At 37.3% G+C, this 23380-nt stretch overlaps 1 protein-coding gene and 1 long non-coding RNA gene across 2 annotated transcripts in view; one reads left to right on the top strand and one right to left on the bottom strand.

Annotated features, from left to right (window-relative positions):
• The window catches only part of clmpb (CXADR like membrane protein b), an 85758-nt gene extending 71304 nt beyond the window's left edge, over positions 1-14454 (bottom strand). Inside the window, exon 1 of the mRNA XM_082182264.1 lies at positions 13976-14454. Within this exon, the coding sequence (XP_082038390.1) occupies positions 13976-14006 (31 nt within the window). The 5' untranslated portion in view covers positions 14007-14454. The remainder of the gene's footprint in view (positions 1-13975) is intronic.
• On the top strand, positions 14422-20525 carry LOC309507878. Its single transcript, XR_014209273.1, has 2 exons — positions 14422-14559; positions 17037-20525. It is a non-coding gene; the product is annotated as an uncharacterized lncRNA (long non-coding RNA).
• Positions 20526-23380: the final 2855 nt, after the last annotated feature.

Raw genomic sequence — 23380 nt, 5'->3', positions numbered from 1 at the left:
TTTAAGTAGTTCATTTGAATTGTTGCTAATTACCTGACCAATAATTTATGGCAATGAAAAGCTTAGTGTTTAGCCATTTTCAGCTTGGTCCATTTTTTTTTTTTTTTTTTTTGCCTTGGAGTGTATATATATATCATTTTACATTTAATATAACATTTTAGCAAAGCACATCTGGATCTGGGAAAAGTTTCAACAACAACAAAAAAATGCAGTTATTTATGTGTAGTCTAGGCGAGAGTACAGCTTTAGACAGTGTAAGGAAATGTTTGCAGAGAGTGACAAATGGCTGAACAGGAGAGTTTGTGTGGAAAGCCTTTATATGGAGATTACCGCACCGGCATTTAGAATAATCTGGATTCATCAACATTAAAAGAAGGCCAAGATTCAATGTGCGTACGCACCTGTTCCAAGAGAATATCTTCTGCTCACATACTGTAAGAACCCCTGTGTGCAATTAATAGTGAACGAGACCCACTGTGTGCAAATACATTTATGCATTTTTAGAATTTCCGACTCGCAAAACTGCACTGCTTATTTTCCATCCGGTCCAAGCATAGCTCCCTCTGAAAATGTACTGTTTTCTACTTTTAAGGAGACAGCTTTCCTACATGAAAATCATAAATAATCAGCTGTAAAGAGACGCAAGGGAGGCGAAAATGACTAAACAATTAAGCATGTACAGAGGAATATGGCTGCAGGCTGGGATTCAGGAAGAGGACGGCTTTAATGTTTGATCCCTGAGGTGCGGTAAGCTTGTTATGCCATACGCAGACCCAGTCTCAAGGTCTCAATGTGGGAGTGTGCATGTTTCAACCAAACAGAGTAACAGCCAAAGGCTTTGGCTGCATCTCTAAGTAAATCTGCTGTGTTTTAGACACTAACAGCGAAGTCCTCCCGACATCACCTCCATCAGGTGCTGTGTAATATACAGAGGTGCTGTCGGCTATATAGCGCTTCCTGCACCTGGTGTGCAAGGACACGGAAGATATATTAAACTGTAAAGATACACTTCTGCATTAGCTGGGTAGCGGAAGGTTTCCATTTCATCAACAAGTCAAGTCTAACGACTCGTAAAAAAAATGACGGTGGGTACGCCATCTGTTCTGAAACCATTGTCGAAGAATAAAGAAGGAAGGTGAGTGCTTTTTACAGCAGAGTAGTGCACAAAACCGTATTTTCAAGGTGAAAGCTCCTGGACAAGGGGCTTAATCTAGAGTGCAAACAGTGAGTGTGTGCAGCGGCTGGCCGTTTAAAAGGTTGAGGCACTTAGTTAAACGGGCGCGCTGGAGTCGGTGTAATCAGGCGCATTAGGGAGTTAATTGCAGACAGGCTTGCGATTGATCAGCGATACTCCTTTATGCAATGTTTTTGCTCTAGTATGAAGAACGAAATGTCTGACATTGAGGCCTGATAATTAAGCCATTCATCACCCAAGCCTATTACTTCCTTGTACAAGTACCATTTAGGAGCTCTCCAGATTTCTCCAAATAAAATCCATTTAACTTGGAGGAACAAAAAAGTGACCATCCATCAAAATATGTTGTATTTTTTTTCATATATTTTAAATATGAGGGAAGAACAAAACACTAAAATTGGCAAAAAATGCAAGCTACAGCTACAGATTTTTACTTGTGCTCATTACTTCTTTTTGTGACAGCCTGGCCAAACATCATGTCAGCACAATTTGTCATGTTTCATTGCGTTATCACAAATAACACACTTGACTCCAAGCACAACTTTGCAACATGCTTACAAAATCTTTGACACATTTTCAATAGTAGTTGAATAAAGGGAGAAGATGTCCATTTTCCTTTTGGCCACTACTGTATTTGGTTTATGGCCAAAACTGTATATTATATTTTGAATACTTTTATATAAGTGACAAATAAAAGAGTATATATAATATATAAAGTTAACTACAAATCAAATATAATTGATCTCATTTAATTATTTCCTGTTTGGAACTTGATGGACACAATGCAAAATATCATATTCAGAAACATCCATAAGTTAAAACAAACAGATTCAAAATACTAGAGCCAATCATATAAAACAAATTCCTTTTTAAAACTAAACTGGAATAGCGACAACTTTTACCAGGGAAAAATGATAGAGATAAATAAGCCAAACAGCTGGGACTCATTTATGAGTAAATTATGAAGAACTTGTCTAAAAGAAACACATATGAATGAAATCCAGTTTGCATTCATTTAATTATCAAACCTCAGAAAGTATGAACACTGGCGATTATATGAAATAACATTAAAGTCTGTCTCATTTATAATGTCTGTCTCTAAATTCATAAAGGTCCATTAAGGGAACTGTGAATATAACAGTCATCATCTTGGAAGTAAAAACATCAACTTAACTAAGTTTAGAAAACAGCATTGTGAAATCCTCAGTCCTGGCCTGCATCTCATCAATCAGCTCAATAACCGATCGTTGCAATCATATTCCGTTTGTGCCGTTCCGTTCCACTAATTAATGACCTTTCAGAGGTAAAACAAAGTACCCGCCAACAACAAATGAGTCATTCCATGAAACACATTCCTTTTCCACTTTGCAATGTGATTTTTGAAGTAGCCTACATTTCTGTAAGAACTGACTTACTACTGACTTACTTTAGTTACTCCCCACACCTGCATTACTCTTAAAATACTTAAAGGGGTGGTTGATTATGATTCCACTTTTCTAACTTTAGTTAGTGTGTAATGTTGCTGTTTGAGCATAAACAACATCTGCAAAGTTACAACACTCAAAGTTCAAAGCAAAGGGACATATTTTCTTTTAAAGAAATAGCTTTTTAAGGACTTCAACAAACGGCTGGTAGAGACTACACAACATTCCTCCAGGGTTAGTGACATCGCCAACCCTAAAATTTACATAAACCCCGCCCCCTGAACACGATTTATAGATTATCAAGACAGAATATGCTAATCAATGACTAGAAGATATCTACACATAAGCTACATAAATTCATCAAATAACCATTCAGAAATGTCCTGTTGCTTCTACAGTACATGTTGTCACTTAGAGTCTCTCCATCCTTGTCTGACTCCGGTTTGAACATAAAAGGCTAAAGGTTTTTGAAATTTTCAGTGCATGTCTGTGTAAGTACAAACTCTTGAAGCTCCGCCCCCTGTGCCGGGAGCAGCAGCTCATTTGCATTTAAAGGGACAGGCACAAAACGGTACGTTTTTGCTCACCCTCAAAAAGTGACAATTTTAACATGCTATATAAAAATATCTGTGGGGTATTTTCAGCTAAAACTTCACATACACACTCTGGGGACATCAGAGACTTATTTTACATCTTGTGAAAATGGCATTATACCACCCCTTTAAAGAATAATACACTCTCATCACATGAGATAATAAAATAATAAATTCCTCATTCATTTTGAATGGTTTGGACATGGAATGACTCAAATGCTTCCTTTCAACAGATCATACCTGAATTGGCTGTTGTTCGGAGCAACCCTGTGGACCAGCAGATAGAAACAATGTGGTCAAGGATGAGCAAAAGTGAGGTGGAGGAGATTTTGGCTAGAACGATGGAAATGAAGTGAGACCCTAGAGCAAACAAAACAGCAAATGGAGTGGCCTGCTAGCAGAGCTAATAGACTGTTTCAAATTGCAAGGAACAGCAGGTGTCTAAATAGAGCGACGTGGAACATTTCCCCTCACATTCAGTCTCCAGCCTTTCCCAGAACAAAGAGAAAAAGATACAAGCAAAAAAGAGTCTAAAGGCCGCGCTCCGCATGGAGAAACATGCGTCTGCAGTGGAGAAGATATTTATCTATCTATAATCAATTCAATTCAATTACAGCTGCCTGTCAAACCAATGGAAACAAAGCAGGAGTCGCATGCTAATGAATTCCTGGTGGGAGACAGAAGATGCTTTCCTGCCTAACGATGAAACATCCCTTCCTGCTGTAATAGAATATCTTGCTTTGAGGCATTCTGTGCATTGGCTATGAAAACATTAAGCAATCAAAACATAAGCAACCTCTTTAGACTGTCAAATTCTGATTTCACGGCTCTCGGATAGCAATTATCAGTGGATTTGGATGGATATACAAAAAACTTGTTGAACAATGCAGCAAAAAAAAAAAAAAGAAAGAGGAACAACTCATTTGGAAGACATTGCATCATTGCATCAGACACCACTGCAGGTGCATGCAATCTTATCAGAAAATAAATACAAAAGCACAGTGGGAAGCAGCAGATGAAACAAAGAGAAATGTAAATTAGTACAGGGCATCAGTGCAAAAACACATTATGCCTACGAATGCCAAACAACTGCTGCATGAAATCAGATCAAAGTAGGAAATAAAAGCTTAATAAAAGAATACACAATTCTAAAAGATAACCACACACCCTGAAAATGCCACCATCCATCAGTGTTTTAAAAGAAACATCATTTTGACATCAAATTAAGTCAATTTGTCATTAGGAACAAAGAACTTGGTGCATGCATATTGACATGTCATTCTTAAATGTATGCAAAAGACACAGACACAGAAGATGGGAAGATTTTCAATATTTTTTTTACTTAAATACTGGATTATCTAATTAAAGTCAGCATGAAATCAGAATTTTGTCCATATTAACTTTGTGAGTGCACATTACTAGTCTTATATATATATATATATATATATATATATATATATATATATATATATATATATATATATATATATATATATATATATTTTTTTATCTTTGATCAAAATTTGAAAATGTAATTCCCCTTCCTGGAAAGAAAGTAGAATGCCAACTTTTCTAGATCCAATCAATTCCCAGTGGAAAAAAAAACAAAAAAACAAGCCACACCCTCTATTTTCCACTCACAAAATACGTCACAAAACTGAAGTCAGTCGCAACTTCCGGTTCACTGTGATTATGAGTAACTTGTAAGATAACTACATGTTGTTTTTTGTCATATTTGGAGCTTGACATTGACATTTATTTACCTTGTATGGAAAAGAGCGGCCAGGACACTCTCTGAAAAGTTTTATCTGAGCTCGCAGCTGGACAGAGGGTGCAAAAGATACAAGAAGGTTCATTTAAAGACTGAAAATCATCACTCAATCATTGAGAAATTGTGGTAAAACTATCATGTTCGTGATAGTATGTGATCTGGTGACTGGTGACAACACCCAAGAACATTTGCCATCACAGCTCTAGTCAAACCCATTTCTCTAACTCCAACAAAACCGCCTCGGCGGATCAACAAAGCTGAAACTCTCAGAATAGAGCAGGTTATCTCCTGGGTATTCTTTCCTGAGCAAACACTTACTTTAATATCTATGATCCTCATGTACACTCTTCAAAATTTGATAAGATATGCTTTTTTTTTTCTTTTTCTTTTTTCAGAGCAATCGGGTTATTTATTTATTTTTTGTCTCTCTGAATAGACAGATCACTGCTCCTCACTGAAAATGGAAATATACCTGCTTCCCTCCCTCCCCCCAAAAAGTCTAGATCAAAAGCTGCTTGAGCTCAGAATAGACAAGCACGCCAGCCTCATCCATGCTGCATGGTTTCACTGAGGTACTGTTTCCTTTCTCGAGAGGAAGTAAGCAAAGCCTCTGGCTCAGGCGGGGAGTGTTCAGTCAGTATACATCCATGATGAAATCACTGCTATCAACATGATGCAAAAGCTGAGACACTGTTCTTATTTGCTCTTTCTGGATGTTTTAAGAAAGAGAATACATGCGGACACAAAAGGGGGAATTCACTAAGGAATAACTGTACACACTGATAGCATTGTTTCTTTACATAAACTGGACACGATACTCGACTGCGATATCTTCTCTTCTCTGATTAGCCTGTGTTTACAGGAGTGAGGGCGGGGCAACCTGTCACTCACATGAGATCCACCAATAGCAAACCACAACAATCCAATGATTCCCCATGGACAAAATTAAGTCCTGCCCTACATGTATTCTTGTTTGAGAATCCGTTTAACTTTGATATACATCATAATAGGGAAGGAAAAACTGTTGCGACTTTAGTTTCATGACGATTTTAATTGAGATTCCAGTCTGAAGGGAGCGTTCAGTTCGAAGGACACTGCAAACGACAACGGGAATAGGGAAACAACATCACTTCACATGAAGTGGAGAGGGAAATTTACCAGTCATTTCACAGCACTCCAACTTGAGTAGTTTGAGTAAAAGAAAGGGCAATGAAAAGGAGATGAGGCTCCAGTATTGTTATTATTATTATTATTATGATGATGATGATTATTATCATTATTGAGGCCTATAGACATTATGTAGCCCCGCCCCTTTTCAGCTCCGTGCTCGTCGTTCTGTCTTCCGGTTTGTATTTCCACAGCATGACGGTAAGATCTTATGAATTTATAAATCAACCGTTTGTTTTAAAATACTAGCTGACATTTGTTATGACATCCACTTCAAACATTACAATGAACATTACATTACAAACATTACAAATCCACTTCACCATAGCGGCCATTGAAATATACAGAGCTACCGAAAAAACGGAAGGTCAAAGACATAATTCTAAAGATGTCTGCGAGCTCGTTTCTCCGGCACATAAGGCCTATAGGTGTAGTTTGTATGAGACTGTTCATGAGTATAAAGTGCACAAGACACAAAACTTAATCCAACTATCGTGATTATGGTTAAATAAGATAAAAGACACCGATAATATAACATTTATTGTCATGTTAAACACCGCAACAGACTTTGTCACTGTGTTTAGCGCTTTCAAATACGATCATTTATATTAATTCAATTAATAATAGGATAAGAATACATTTATATTTACATGAATACTCATGGGTATATTATAGTAAACATATAGTATTGCATATGTAGCCTATATTACACGCCTTCTCTCCCCAGTGTTCATTGTTTGGTTCATTGGCAATTCTTCTGGCTATATTGTTTATCATTGCGCTAATCTCAGCTCCTCATTGAGGACCCTCATCAAACTGTTTACACTCCCTACAAACAGAGTACTTCCAGGAATCAGGAAAAAAGTAACTGCCCTTGCACCATTGACTTTCATAGTTATTTACTGCATCAAATAATGCACACAATCCTCTATTCTTTCTCTTGCAAATAAGCATGGAGGTGGCGATTAGCAAAATCCTGTTGGGCCGTGCAATTCTAGAAGCCAAAACCTGTGTATCAGGGCTAAGTGAGGGGCGGGGGCCGCTCGTGACCAATGACTTATGTAAGCGAGCCGGGCTTTGCTACAAAACGAAGCAGCTGGATTGAATTATTGTCAAACCAGACCATTCATGAACATCTGTCAAAGGTTAGCCGTAAAGGAAAATAGGCAGTTCCTGTTGAGCGGCTCCAAAGTAATCTGGGAGTAATTTAGCCAAGGGAGTCAAAAGAGTCTGAGATTTATAGGCTAGAGAACGACTCAAACGTGGCCTGGTGTTTACTGTGGGTTCCTTTGATTTTTTTTCATTGTTGCAAACATTACATTTTTCTTCATAGTTAAGAGTTTTATTTTTATATTTAAGACAAATACAGCTAACATTTTCTTATAGTCTATAGACATGAGACAGCAGCTGAGGGAAGGGGGGGGGTGAAATGCCAGGAATGATGAAACAAATATCTCCTTGTATGAATATGACTTTTTATTTGTATTTTATTATTATTTATTTTTTATTAATGAATGATATTTCTTTATACACCCACAATTGGTTGGACAAACAGATGTAGTTCTGTCCCAAACAATTATATATGTATATATATACCCACTAATGTTCAAAAGTTTGGGGTCAAAAGAAATTAACTTTTATTCAGCAAGGATGCATTAAATTGACCAAAAGTGACAGTAAAGACATTTATAATGTTACAAAAAGATTTATATTTCAAATTGAGTTCCTTCTGTTAACTTTGTATTCATCAAAGGATCCTGAAAAAAAAAAAAATCCCACATTGATAATAATATTGAATGTTTCGAGAGCAGCAAATCATCATATTAGAATGATTTCTGAAGGGTCATGTGACACTGAAGACTGGAGTAATGATGCAGAAAATTCAGCTTTGCATCACAGGAATACATTACATTTTAAAATATAGCAAATTAGAAAACAATTATTTCAAATTGTAATAATATTTCACAATATTACTGTTTTTACTGTTTTTGATCAAATGAATGCAAACATTAAAAAAATCTTACCGACCCCAAGAAACTTTTATATATTTTATACTGTAAATCATTTTTGACATATTTTGACTTAAATGACACACACAACCATTAAAACAACATCAATCACATAGATAAAGCACCTCCCACAGGCTGAGTCACAGCATATTTACAAAAAGAAACAGCACCACATGTTCCTCAAGGCCAAACGAGTAGAATAACACATCTGGAGAACTCTTCAAGCTGTTTATCTGCTCTGTGAGGAGCGGCTGCGTGACAGCACAGGGAGAATATTGAATTTCAGTACAGAGTTGAGACAATGTCACCTCAGATGTGCTGCAGCAAGAAACAAGCACACTGTCTTTCAGGAGAAGGTTGTTAAAACAGCACTGCACCAGCTAACTAGAAGCTCAAAGACGAGTCCTTAATGTAGAGACCTGTCGTATTATCCCATGGCAAAAAAGAATATCCAATGGCCAAGACAAGGAGGAAAAACATAGGTTAGACCTGGAGCACTGTGTTTTTGTGAGGCCCTAAATGCAGATAGACTTGATTTGGATGATATCCTGATGGAAAACGTCAGGAATGTTTATGTCACTGCAGAGCCAGACACCCAAACCACTTCGGGAAAATTGCAATGCTATTTATGTTGCCTAACCAAACATCTGAGCTTCAGTAAACAAGGCAAAAAAAACCAAAAAAAATCCAAATCTCCAGATGAAAATTTCAGCCACTCGGACACACTCAAATCATTCTGCAATCTGCACATACTAAATTAAAGTCTGCAAAAGTTTTCTCATAAATATTTATTGCAAAAAACAACAACAATCCTCTTAAAATGTATTATACATCATAAGAGCGTTCAGTTTGACCATGTTTAGAAGAAAAATGTATTAAAATGGTAAAAAAACATTAAAATGCTAAAGATCTCATCACTACGCAGCATTTAATCGTAAAAGTTTGTAAGTGTTTCGCATGCTTATTCATTCTGTGCACATTTCCTGTGATTCAGGGGCGTGCGCATCGAGCTGTCATTTTAAAACCTCTGGGTCTGCAGTGTCCTGTCATTTTCAGATATGAGAGATCTTCTTACTGCCTGTGGTTATCAGCCAAATATAGCACAGGATGAGAAAACGAGTTACTTTATTTAACACTTTTTCGTGTTAGCGTAACTAATGGCAACCTGATTTCCAAAACAGTAGGCTGATGACTGCATTCATTCACTGCATTGTGAAAAAAGTCACATTTCTAGTGGTCAGGCCACGTTCACACAGCAACAGAATCCAGTCCTGTATTTGAGTCCTAAAAGGGGACCTATTATGCAAAATTCATTTTTACATGGTGTTTGCACATACATGTGTGTTGGCAGTGTGTACACAACCACCCTTTACTGGTAAAAATCCACCCCCTCCTCTTTTTTTTAATTCCCATAAATCATAAGCAGTGTCTCAAAACAAGCCATTTGCATTTCTACCTTTTGTGACCTCACATTACACAGGCCCCTCCCACGACTGCTAAAAGGACTCCACCTTATTAGCATAAACCCCGCCCACAGTGAGCTGTACACAGTCTGTCATGTTTATCTCCTCGCCAGAGCATTTAACAGCAGCATTCAAGTAAGAAATGTATTCTTATTATTAAAGCTACTAAAGATATTCAATCAAGAGCAGTGAGTGATTTTCTGTTTTTCTTTTATTGTTTAATTCATATTAACGGCATAAACAGCAGTAGAAACTCTAATATACACATGTGATTTCTTTACTTGCTGTTTATGTTGACAGACACAACCGACTGTGTTTATATGAACTTTGTTTGACATATCCTTGTGTGCATTTGACAGCACAATAACACGTGAAAGAGAACTGTGCGTGTTTCGGATGTGTGTGCTCAGAAAATCTTATGTCAGAAGTTTAGACTGATATGGCTTTGAAACACATGCAGATAATACACTTTCATGATGATGAAGAACTGCCATGTCACGTGAGCATGACTGCGATAGAGATGATAATCAAAACCAAACAGATGTTTTAGTTTTTGGCAGAGTATCTGAGGCACGAGCTGTAAAGGCTCCGCCCTCTTCTGGAAAGCGGGGCGGGGAGCAGCAGCTCATTTGCATTTAAAGACACATCCACGACAACAGCATGTTTTTCCTTCCATTAAAAAATGGCCATTTACAACATGATATAATAAATTATCTGTGGGGTAATTTGAGCTGAAACTTCACAGACGCATCCATGGGGACAACTGAGACTTATATTACATCTTGTAAAAAGAGGCATAGGTTTCATCCGTCCTGTATTTGAGTCCTTAATATGGTTACGTTCACACACAGTTCAGTTATTTACGGGAATGACAACCGCATTCTATAACCAAACCCACACCATTTTTTCAGGACTCACAACTGCATTCTCAGAAAACCTGCGCTGTGTGAATGGAACCGGACAGGACAACTAGTTGTCTGTCACGTCATACACTGCAAAAGAGTCGCTCTGCACTGCACAAACGTACAGTATGTCTACCGTGTGTTGCGTGTTTTTGTGCGTGTTTTTGCTTTCGCTAACTTACAGTGACGGAGATATTGCATCTGAACGTTTTATATCCAGTCACTGTTCCACACCAGAGCTGCTCCCGTCAGTTTTCCACCCTCATATAAAAGCTGCTGATGAAGATTTATGGGATGAACTCGTGGCTTGATTGGACTTGTCATATCAAAAATGATAAAAACGTTTACGTTTTATGGACGTCGCCATCTTTGATATGGTCACTGTCAATATAGTTACTGGTAAGAGAATACGGGCTTGACTCCTATGTTCATTTAGACAGTATTTGGGACTTTTCGAGACTCACACCTGTAAGTAAATGCGGTTGTCAATCCCCAGAACTGACAGTGTGAACGTCATGGAGTCTCGATGTTGGATTAGCGTTAATCACGTGACATGGAGAAAGTTCTTTATTATGGTTCCATTACATTCCTGACAAGTAAATTACAATCTGTTATTACTTCCCAGACTTCCCATTTAACATTTTCCATCCAATTCAGTCGGACTAAGAGGGGTTAGACTATTATCATGATTTCTGCACAGTTTGGTTGCTATTTTCCTTTTTTAGCTCATTTCCAGAGAGTAGCAGCAGCACATTTTTGCAAAAAGACTTTTAAATAAATATTACTTTCCTCCAGGGTGCTACACTTAAGTAATGTAAGATCTTCGAAAGCATCAAATCAAATGAAATGGAAATTACTCCATTATGCAACATTGATTCACTCTATCATTGAGGATATTCAGCAATGAAATGAGCTCTACACGCCAAACATACCAGTTATTAAGCTTTTTTTTTCATTAATGGAGTTATACAATCTTGAAGAAATGTACTTATAATGACACTACAAGGCTATTTCATTAAACTAATTTAATGCAGAAGCCAATGGGATCTACTACAAGCACAGTGCCAGTTCTCAATCCATTCCTCTCTCACAACACAGACCAAGTAGATAATCATTAACCAAACAACACATTAAAATGATCTAATAATATGTCTGAAAATAATTAAGGCTCATTCAATGCCTAAAGAAAAATAAATAAATAAAAAATCATAGGACAAACAATAGCTAATAATCATGACCTTTAAAATGCAGTAACCTGATTGATAAATCAATATTTCAAGAGTGCTCAAAGTGAAACGGGATTCTATCCCTTCATATTGCATTTAAATAGATAATTATGCTTAGAAATTATTAGTTTGAATTTGTATATCTGTATATTTTAGATATAACCATCTTACTTAATTTGAAGCAAATGCAAACATGCAAACATGAAGGATTTTATTCTTTACATTAAAAAAAATATTTCCCATGATCTGATGCACGTGTCAGGGCGCATGTAAAACACTCTCTGTCTTCTCTTGCCATCTTTCCATTACCATATAATGGGATTACACCAAGTAGCAGCATCCCATAGGTGTGTGGGTTACAGTTTCAGTGCTATAAGCAATGCATTGGTAACACTTTACATTGCAGTGTAGATATTAAACATTTCAAATGTAAATAAAGGCTAACTAATTACTAGGCTATAGCAATCATTTCATATTAAGTATGCAATTAATTGCAAATTAAGTCAGGGACACTTATGTAAAGTGTTACCAGACATTTTATATTCCTATAAGACAGATATGTTAGCTGTAACATTATATTTTGCTGTATAGTTTAAAGTTTAGAGTAAAAAAGCAAATACAAACATAGCCTACTGGGTAACATTTAAACCAACGCTATCTTTCAAGTATAAAATGAAAGTAGATCTGAACCCAAAGGTTGAACTATTTATTAACATTTGTTAATAGTTGGCCAAAACAATAGTTTGGTATTTTTGTATGTTAGCCAACCATTTTTCTTTTCTTTTCTTTTTTTAACGAACTCTTTATGGTAGCCTGTGTAAGAGAATTTCAAAACAAACTAATTTCTGAGGAATATTGGCAGGACCCAAACACTTTACTGAAACCTCTGAGAAACAATGAAAGCATGAATTATGCTGATATGAAATAATAGTGTGAGGAGATGTTTTCGGCAAGCTGAAGCTTCTGTCGCGGGTGTTACAGCAGCGTTGACCTTCTCAACACGCCACGGAGAATGCGCGAGGAATTTTAATACAGCTTATCATATTTAGAGAGCACAATAGCCAGTCACTAGACTCAACACACACCGCTTTCATACTGCATCATATATTCGCGCAGAGGACACGAAAGATGGGACAAAGTTTGGCGCAGTGATTATAATAAACGATGGGTCACGCACACTAAACTCCCGTTACAAACGTGCGTGCGTGCCGCCCGAGAATCGGACAATGAACCGCGCGCGAGACGGTGGAGGACTCCCAATGTGACCCATGGATGCATGCATGCTTTCACACATCCTCCAGCACACGCAGACACGCGAGACCCCCATGCCCACCGGACAGCAGCGGCTCGCGCCACCGGCTCATCACTGGACGTTTAACATGAGGATCTATTTTTTGCCATCAGATGTCACAACAAATTAAGAGATCTGGATTGGGCGGCGTGTCCTGTCTTTGTTCCGCTCTGCAAAGAACGTTCAATTTAGTGCCGTAGCCCAAATGTAATTACTAACAAATGCTAACATTTGTTTTGTATTTGGATGATGCATAGCATGCATTATTATTTAATGTTTCCATAAATGCACATTGTAGCCAACTGTATCTCCCATTATACTAATGCTATTGGGGTCTCAGACACAAACACAGTGATGGAATAATATTTAAAAATAAATAAAAATAAAGATCCTCAAGTTCGTCATAAAATCCTCTTTTAAAATAAATTAAAAAAATATATAAAAAAAAATGTATGCCCTTTCTGGGTTCTAACCTGGTTCAGACCTTGAGATTTCATTACTAGGTTTTTGGATCAGCATTTTGGTTTCTGGGTTCATTAAAGCACCAGAACATGATGGATTTCTAAAGAACTAGTGAATTAAAAGTTATCCATGGAACTTTTGGTTTTGGAACCCTTATTTTCAAGAGTTGTCTGTCTGAAGGGTGTAACTCATCAGAACCCAAAAACCAAAAGCATCTGGATTTGATTTACTCCACTGGGTGGGGGTCTTGTTATGAACAGGACTTCTGACTATTCTGTAAAGCTTATAGGTTAAATTTGTTTTAGATTAACAAATTTGCTTATAGGTTAAACACTGCTCAAACTTATTTGACATGGATGAAGGTGAATAATATGTTACTAACGATATCGGACAAATTAAAACACAAGGTTAGATTTCAAAAAATGAAACCGCATGCCATACTCTAAAGGAATAAATAACTCAGTTTACTTACAAAGGAACAAGGAGCGGTATGTTGCAGACATCACGAATCCCGTATGAGCTGGAAGTCCTTTATAATAATGATAATTGAAAAAAATGAACAATGCGCCCCGCTTCCTTCACTGTTCTTCACGCCGTCTCAAGTGTTCAATCACAAAAGCTGTAGTAAAGGAGAAGTACTTGAGGAGAGAAATGAATCAGCTGTCTATTAGGAGACGAGCACAAGGACAGCATAGCTGGACATGCTGAAAGACGAATCCATCATCAAGGACTGGAACATCATCTCCACGTTTCCATCGGTTTCACCATCAAATCATCTAAGTTCCCGTTCGCACTGAGGGAGGACACGCGTCTCAGGTTGCCGTTACGCGGTGTCCCCTCTCCCTCTCTCTCTCTCTCTCTCTCTCTCTGTCCGTCCCTCCCTCTCTCTCTTTCTCTCTTTCTCTCTGAGTCTGTGGCCGATGCAGAAGAATGCACAGCGCGTGGATGCTGAAGGATGGAGACCTCTACAGTCTGAAGTTACTAGTCTCGCACTGTCTGGATGGAGAGGGGCAGAGCACATGTGCTCTGATGGAAGCGGATGCAAAAAGCCACAGTGTAAGAACAGTATGTTAACAAACAATAGTGTTACTGCATACACGACACGTCATTCTTAATATTTCATGTGCGTGAGTATTTTTTGTTGTTGTTGCTTCACAATATAGGCCCTATAGTACAGGTATATGCTATAAAAGGATCTTGCAAAATCAACGATGTTTTATAATATAGTGCATTATACGTATCCTATGTAATAAAAGTGTGATAATAATATGAATTAATAAAATAATAATAAATAATTAATGAATAATAACAATATTTGGAAAATTACTGTTAAATGGCTGTGTATTTATATAATACAATTAGAATAAATATTATACTGTTACTAGAACTCATTTAATTTAAACCATATTGTACAGTTTTTCCAAATATCAAATATCATGTGCAACAACAACAACAAAAATATTAACTTTGGCAGGTTACACGGAATATATTATAATAGATTTGAATATAATGTATCAATATAATACAATAAATATGATTACACTGTTTATTGTGTCCTTGTTACAGTGTAATTATACATTTAAGTGAGTAATATTAATCAAATATGGGTTGGGGTTTAGGGTTAGTTGCTTGTAATTACTATAGTAAAATGTAAAATGAAGTGTTACCTAAAATGTTTTAGGTTGTTTTTCCTAAAAAATACTTTGTCTGTTTTTAATCAATGGTGTGGATAAGTGCATAAGTGCATAAATGCATAAATGCATGTCTACTAAATGATTACTTAATACTTAATTTCTTACTTAATTGCTATTCCATCTTCAGCCTCCTCCTAATTATGAAATATAGTTGATCATTTCGTTGCTAATGGAGATTTTCCACGAAGATGCTACATATAGAATTCACTCCAATCATGTTATGAATCTTCATGAATAATTTGGTCATAATTAGCAACATCAGCTTTTTGAAATAGTATAGTATAACATTTTATATTACTTTATTTTTAGAAGCACAGAGTATCTGTCAGCGTTGTTTCCAGCATATAAGTTGCAGCAGCTTTAACTTTAATTTCAGGAACAAACTCAAATCTTCACGAAACACTCAGGAATAACAGGAACATGAACAGAATAACCAACGCAGTAATAACGTAGAACTGACAATAAACTGAAAGACGCACAGGGTTTAAATACACAGCAAAATGAGGAACTAATGAGACTAATTAACGAGACACTTCTGAACTGAAACTCAAATCAAATCGGTAACCATAGAAACAAACAGGCAAAGGACAGAACTAATTAGCAAACTAGAAAGCTAACAAAGAAACACAGACATTCACAGTATTGCATTAGCATGATTTAAATCATACGTATCGGACCGTTATCAGTTTGTAGCAGTAAAGGAAGAGATGTCATACCGATCACAAATTCAGAATGGAGTACTGCAAGGCTCAGTACTAGGACCGTTGCTTTTCACCGTTGCTGTACATGCTACTCTTGGGAGATATAATTAGGAAGCATGGCGTTAGTTTTCACTGTTATGCTGATTTTACTCTGTTCTATATTTCTTCGCACCCTGACGAAACGTATCAATTCACAAAATTAACAGAATGCATAACTGATATAAAAAATTGGATGATTAGTAATTTACTACTTCATTCTGATAAAACAGAGTTTTTAATTATTGGACAAAACACCTCAGCACGTAGTAACCTTGAATACTTTCTAAGACTTGATTGATGTTCTTCCAAGTTTTCGTCGTCAGTTAGGAACCTGGATGTTCTCTTTGATACCAATCTTTCATTTGAAAGCCATGTTTCTAGCATCTGTAAAATCGCATTCTTCCATCTTAAAAATATATCTAAATTACGACATATGCTCACAATGTCAAATGCGGAACAGTTAGTTAATGGGTTCATGACCTTAAGGCTAGATTATTGTAATGCTCTACTGGGTGGTTGCTCTACTGGGTGGTTGTCCTGCATGCTTAATAAACAATCTCCAGCTGGTCCAAAATGCAGCCACTACGTTCTTACTAGAACCAGGAAGTATGACTATATTATCCCGGTTCTCCCATTAAACATTGTATACATTTTAAAATATTGCTGATTGCTTATAAAGCACTAAATGGTTGAGCTCCCCAGTGCTTGAGCAAGCTCTTAACGCATTATAGTCCGTTATGTCTATTGCAATCTCAAAATTATGGCCAGTTGATAATACCTAGAATATCAAAATCAACTGCAGGCAGTAGATCCTTTTCCTATTAAGCACCTAAACTTTGGAAAAGTCTTCCTAGCACTGTTCGAGGAGCAGACACACTCTGTCAGTTTAAAATTAGACTAAACACACATCGCTTTATCCTGGCATACACATAGAAAATTATAAATTTATATTATTGAAATCCGTTAAATGATTGTTAGGCTGCATAAACTAGGTCAACCGAAACCGGGAACACTTCCTATAACACCCGATGTACTCATTACATCATAAGAAGAATGGCATCTACGCTAATATTAGTCTCTCTGTTTATCCCAACTGCAGTCAGCCGTATCAGGCCGTATCCGGATCAGATGGTGGACCTGCGCCTAGACACGACCACAACGCATTTCTGAAGTGTCAGCAGAGATTGTGTCAACTAGACTCTCCACTGTGAAGGCCTCATCGACACAACAGCCAGTTCTACTGATCCTCAACAAACCTCAACAACAAAGTCTCCATACCGGCGTGATGACGTCTTCAACCAACTGGATAAATATTCTGAATATTCTGATCCAATCTGACTTCTGACCAGTAATGCAGCCTGAATCATAATCATACACTGTTCGTTCAGGCCAGAGAAGAACTGGCCCCCCGACTGAGCCTGGTTTCTCCCAAGGTTTTTTTCTCCATTCTGTTTTGGTTCCTTGCCATTGTCACCTTTAGCTTTTGGCTTGCTAAGTTGGGGACACTTAATATTCAACAATATTATTAATCTGCCTGCATTGACACCATTGTATGAGAACTGAACTGACCTGGATGATGACATCACTGTTTTCGCCAGAGCGGCTGTATAGATAAATGAACTAAATTAATTAATTAACTTTTTTACTACAGAAATGAACCATCACTTACTTAAAGCAGCACTCAGTAGCTTCGGGATTTCTTCGCTGTATTCTCGCTTTTTGCTCGCAGGTTTCTCTCTAGAGCTCCCCCCACAGCTTCGGAATAGACATTTGACAACACTGTTGTAAAAACTTGTTTGTGATTCTCAGACACTAGAGGCTATAGATCAACGACATCAAAGCAGATGGGACATTCTTTAAAACGTCTTCTTCATTCGGGTTCGGACAGCGTGAGGGAGCGCAATAATGACAGCATTTTAGCAGATTTCTTTTGGCCGTAAAGCAATTGTTTACATCGCGAGACCTGATATCACGCGAGACTTCCTGACGCAGCGGCCGGCGGCCCGCCGGCTCAAAGTTGCAAGTGCGTATTTTCCGCTCACGGGCACCAGGGGGGTGCGAAACGACCACCATTCAACCCAAAATAAGTAATATAACCATTCCAATGACTCCGAAGCTGTTCAGTTAAGGTAAAAAAAGTTACTTAGTTCACCTTTAAGCTGGACTATGACGCTATTTTCTTCTAGATCTGCTGTACAGCAGAAACAAACTTTATTGCATTATTTTCCAGTCATCACTGTAAAGCTGCTTTGAAACAATCTGTATTGTAAAAAGCGCTATATAAACAAAGGTGAGTTGACTTGACAGAACAGGAAAACAGATCAGAAACAAACTCAAAAAGTGACAATGAGTCCTCGCGCCATAATACATCCTGGAGGCTGACGAGGCCGTGGCTTAGTAGAACAGGAAGCCTCCAGGGCGGAGCCGGCAGTTCAGGGGCCCTGGGCGGTGCAGGTAGCTCAGGGGACCATGAAGGATTTTTCTCTGTAGACTTGACACTAGGCTCGGCCACGATGGCTGGAGACATATAGCAGCCATATTTCTCCCACTGGTACAGACTAGTGAATTTCTCTAACTGGTGCAGACTGGTGAATTTCTCTCACTGGAATTGACTGGTGAATTTCTCTCACTGGAACAGACTCAGGAATTTTCCTTACTGGAAAGGTGGCTGTGGCTGGCATGCTGGTTTTCTCCTCACTCTCCATGATGGTAAAGGGGAACCATTGTGGACAAGCACCCACTCCACATAGTCCTGGAAGCTCCCCCGAGGCCCGTCTCCAGGCAAAAACATTTGATTACAGTTTATGTACCTGAATACCTGAAAATCTTAAAACACTGTTTATCTCAATTGTATATCTTTGTTTAGTTGAATCTATTTGTTGCGATTGCTAGTTTTTATTTGTCCTTTTTTAATTACTGGGTGTTTACTTGTCTTTAATAACGCTTGAAATTTATATTAGTTAGGCTAGTTCTTTTTCTATGGTATTTTAAAACCACAGGCAAAAGTTCCTTATGTAAGTGTTCTTAGCCTGTTGATTTTTGTTCATGATAGTCAGCTACAATTAAATGTTTTGCAATAAGATTAAATGTGAATGATATCAATTTTTTTTTTTTTTTTTTACCTTAATGGAATCGAAATTAGGAATCAATAAGAATTGGAATCAATAAGCAGAATCAAAATCGGAATCGGTAAAATTAAAATGATACCCAAGCCTATTTATAACTGAATGTGACGAGACAAGAAACGTTTGCATCCCACACTACCACATTCCCTTCACGGCACTTTGGGCTGGTGATTTATTTATTCTGTTTCTATGAGAATTGAGATGGAAGGTTTGAGCAAGAACAGGCTGAGACAGGCAAACAAGCTGAATAGAGAGAAGAATACAGCGGTGTGCATGTCTCAAGACTCATAAAGAAGCACTGACCTCTCAAATCAACTTACCAGAACTGCAAGAGGCCTGAACTTCCTCATCTGGCCCGCACGAGTGAATACATAGATAGAGTTTGTATGCACCCACATAAACACATACTAGGTTAATTTTGACCTTGCCTTCAGTTCTTCTCAGGATTGTCTTTCATCTGGCCATTATCAGTAGAATAACTGCTAGAAGGATCGAAGGATCATCACATATCACAAGTATCTATTTCGGCATCTACATCTGCATCCTTATTTAACATGAACTGAACACCGGAGGCTATTTTTAAGCTCTTGTCACAGGGGACTTTTTTATTTTTTGGAAAGGATTTATTATGGTCTGCAAGGGAAATTGTTTTCCATCTTCTTAATCACATAGGAAGGAAAGAAAGTTTTGTTGGAAGAAAGCAGTCTGTGATGTATTCTGTGAAGTTCCCTTTCATTTTGTTTAAGCTGTAAGGAATAAGAAGCTCATTTCTGTTCTCTCATTTCCCTACAGGACTACAGACATACAGTGAATTTGTTCTAACAGTGACAGACCCAAGGACACTCTCTCATTAGCAAATCAAACATTTTGTTCAGTAGTTACTTTCAACACAACTTTTTTGAACTATTTGTTAACATTTAGTACTATTATTTCATTTCCTATGGAGTCCTGTGCCTTTAAAGGGTTAGTTCACCCAAAAATGAAAATTCTGTCAGTAATTACTCACCCTCATGTTGTTCCAACCGCGTAAGACCTTCGTTCATCTTCGGAACACAAATTAAGATATTTTTGATGAAATCTGAGAGCTGATCACTTCTCCATAGACTGCTAGGTGGCCCAAACTTGCTGGCCCAGAAAAGTTATTAAAGAGATCGTTAATATAGTCCAAGTGACTAGTGGCTCAATCTTAAGTATATCAAGCGACGAGAATACTTTTTGTGCGCAAAAACAAACAAAAATAACGACTTTATTCCACTATTCATTTCCTTCTCTCTGGGCCTCGTAGTGTTTTTGCGCTGCGCGTCTGTGTTATACGTCATCACGCATTACACACATGACCAGCGTCGGCCAATAGTGAGCCTACGTGGTGACGTGTAACACAGACGCGCTGCGCAAAAACACTACGTGAACCAACTAGAGGCCCAGAGAGAAGGAAATTAATAGTGGAATAAAGTCGTTATTTTTGTTTGTTTTTGCGCACAAAAAGTATTCTCGTCGCTTGATATACTTAAGATTGAGCCACTGTAGTCACTTGGACTATATTAACGATCTCTTTAATAACTTTTCTGGGCCAGCAAGTTTGGGACACCTAGCAGCCTATGGAGAAGTGATCAGCTCTCAGATTTCATCAAAAATATTTTAATTTGTGTTCCGAAGATGAACGAAGGTCTTACGCGGTTGGAACAACATGAGGGTGAGTAATTACTGACAGAATTTTCATTTTTGGGTGAACTAACCCTTTAAGGCGTCAGTGTTTAGGAGTAACTCTCTAAGCGTCTTGTCCACACTAATACGTTTCCGTTTAAAAACGCATCTTTTCTCTCCGTTTTGGCCTTCCGTCCACACTGAGATAACATTTTAAGTTTTTTGAAAACGCTCTCCAAAGTGGATAAATCTGAAAACGCAGTTTTCGTGTTGTAGTGTGGACTGTGAAAACTAAGGTATTTAAAAACGATGACATAAGTTTAGTCATGTGACACACACTGAACCCATAGATATTCATGTGTATACCGGTATTGTGCCTGTTATGTGCTTTTCACTTTCACACTGTTGCTAAAATCTGTTACTTTGCACACTCTTCATATCACAGTCCTGCAAAGATGACAGTTATACACTCGCATTTGCTGTCCTGGCATAACATGAGAGCAGTCGCGTTTAGTCTAAACATACAATGTTGAGGGAGTGCTACCTGGACGAATCAGTGAATGGTGAGATATTTAGCAAAAATCAGTTTTCAAATCTAGTAGATGTAGTCTAGAAGTAGCTCTCCTGCTTTCTTAAAGACATAGTTCACCTAAAAAACTGAAAAAAATAACAAATAAATTATTCCCCCTGACATCATTCCAAACCTGTGTGCTTTTTTTTCTTTTTTCTTTTTTTCTGTGGAACACCAATGTTTAATACGTCTTTGTAAGAAGTCAATGTTTTAATAAATATTTAATTACATAGAAAATAAACATAGACATTTTTTTGCAATGGTACATGAAAGTAGCTGCTGATATTTTATAGCTTTCACAGTTACAAACTAAATATGCCATCATATACAGTATATGCGAACATACTCATAAGTAGCATTGGGAAGTAAAAAAAAAAAAATTAAAGGTACACTACGCAACTTTTGTTATTCAAAATTAACAAAACGTAAATAATGAGTCAATACATCATCAATCCTTCTTCCAAAACATGTTTTTGTCTTACCCTGATTTACTATGGTAAGCCTGTTATAGGTGTTATAGCGGGATATTTTTCACTGGAAAATGCGCACATATGTCACTCATCCATGCGTGTTTTGTCATAACCGTAAATACAGAAAAGTTACTCCATCTACTTTGTCAAGGTTAAATGGTCCCGAAAAAATAGTCACACTTGTACTGTTCGAGGTAAAAAATGAGCACATTAAAAACGAATGTGAAGCAAATTTCATCTAGTGGAAGCGTTTGGTACTGCGCCAAAAAACTAAATCTTACTGAAAGGTCATATTTTGAGATATCAACCTCAAAATTGGAACACAACTTGTTTAGATTTATGGCTTTGATTTTCTCACAGTTTTACATGTTTTGGAAAATATATTCATTCATTTAAATTAAAAAATTCTATTTTTATGTATTTGTCATAATAATGCACTGAAACGCCTATAACTTTTTTGTGTGTTTCTTTTTTTAACTTCAGCAATAATCTGCCATGTGTCTTCTTTAAAATGAAACTAAACTGCAAACTACTACAATATTTATGTTTTTTAAGTTGGAGAGTTTAAGTTGGAAATTTCATTTTCAGATCTATGCTAAAAAATATCACCATAAAATCCCCTTAAAAATACAAAATATTAAATAAAAAACATTATTGAACTAAAACATTCATTTTATTGAAGTAGCCATGCGAGCAGCACCAGAGTGTTAGTTACAACTAGAATTCCTTCCAAGGTATTTTACTTCATTTCTGCATTTAAATGGTTCTATTTGCCATGTTTTCAGTTTTCAGGTTTAGATTCCTAATTGAAAATTAGGGAATATTAGTGTTTTTGTACCAGATAAACAGTACTGACACAATCACTTTTAACTTTGTATACTTGCCATTTTAGCATGTACTTAGCTGATTTGAATCTGTGACTATCAAATTTGGATTTAGATTGTATCTTCAGAATTTGTATGGATTATTGTATTTCCATTTTGTTGAGTTACAAAACTATTTGCACTCTCACTGGACGTATAGATGGGACTCAGCACCAGGTATGATGTCTTAAAGTGCAGTCGAATAAAAACCAATAAGTCTTGGATTATCCTGCCTCAAGGAAAAGCAGGAACAGAGACTATGAAAATAGTTCAGGCCTCAAAATGGAGGACCAATATGCGGGTGTTGGGTGGCTTGGCCTTTGCACTTGATGTAGCATCTGAATGCAGATGGTCACACAGATGGTTGATATTTATATCGCAGGTCCCAAAAACTCATCCGGGTGGAAAGAGCTTTCTAAAACTGATTGGTTTGGAATACAATGTGCCACATTGCAGCACTAAACAATGACTCTGGCCTTCTGTCTATCTAAAAAGGGAGAGTGAGTCAATTGCTTTCTGATTTAACATACAAGCAATGACTTGTGAGGGTACGTTTTTGTGTTAATGTTTAGAAGAAGACCTCTTCATGAGTAAGTAATATTTGGGAACTCTTTCCACGCATGAAAATATAATCTTTCCTAAGTGCAAAGGGAATGATTTAAAAAAAAAGAAAAATCTATTTTAGTTTCGAGCCCTTTTTCCTTACATGCCACAAGCGGCTTCATGATGCTAATTGTGAGATGCGAGTATACCGTCAGTAGCCGGTCGTG

This window comes from Leuciscus leuciscus, assembly GCF_965113295.1.
Source record: "Leuciscus leuciscus genome assembly, chromosome: 10".
Taxonomy (NCBI): Eukaryota; Metazoa; Chordata; class Actinopteri; order Cypriniformes; family Leuciscidae; genus Leuciscus; species Leuciscus leuciscus.
Note: the sequence above shows the minus strand (reverse complement) of the source record. Positions and strands in the feature narration are given on the sequence as shown.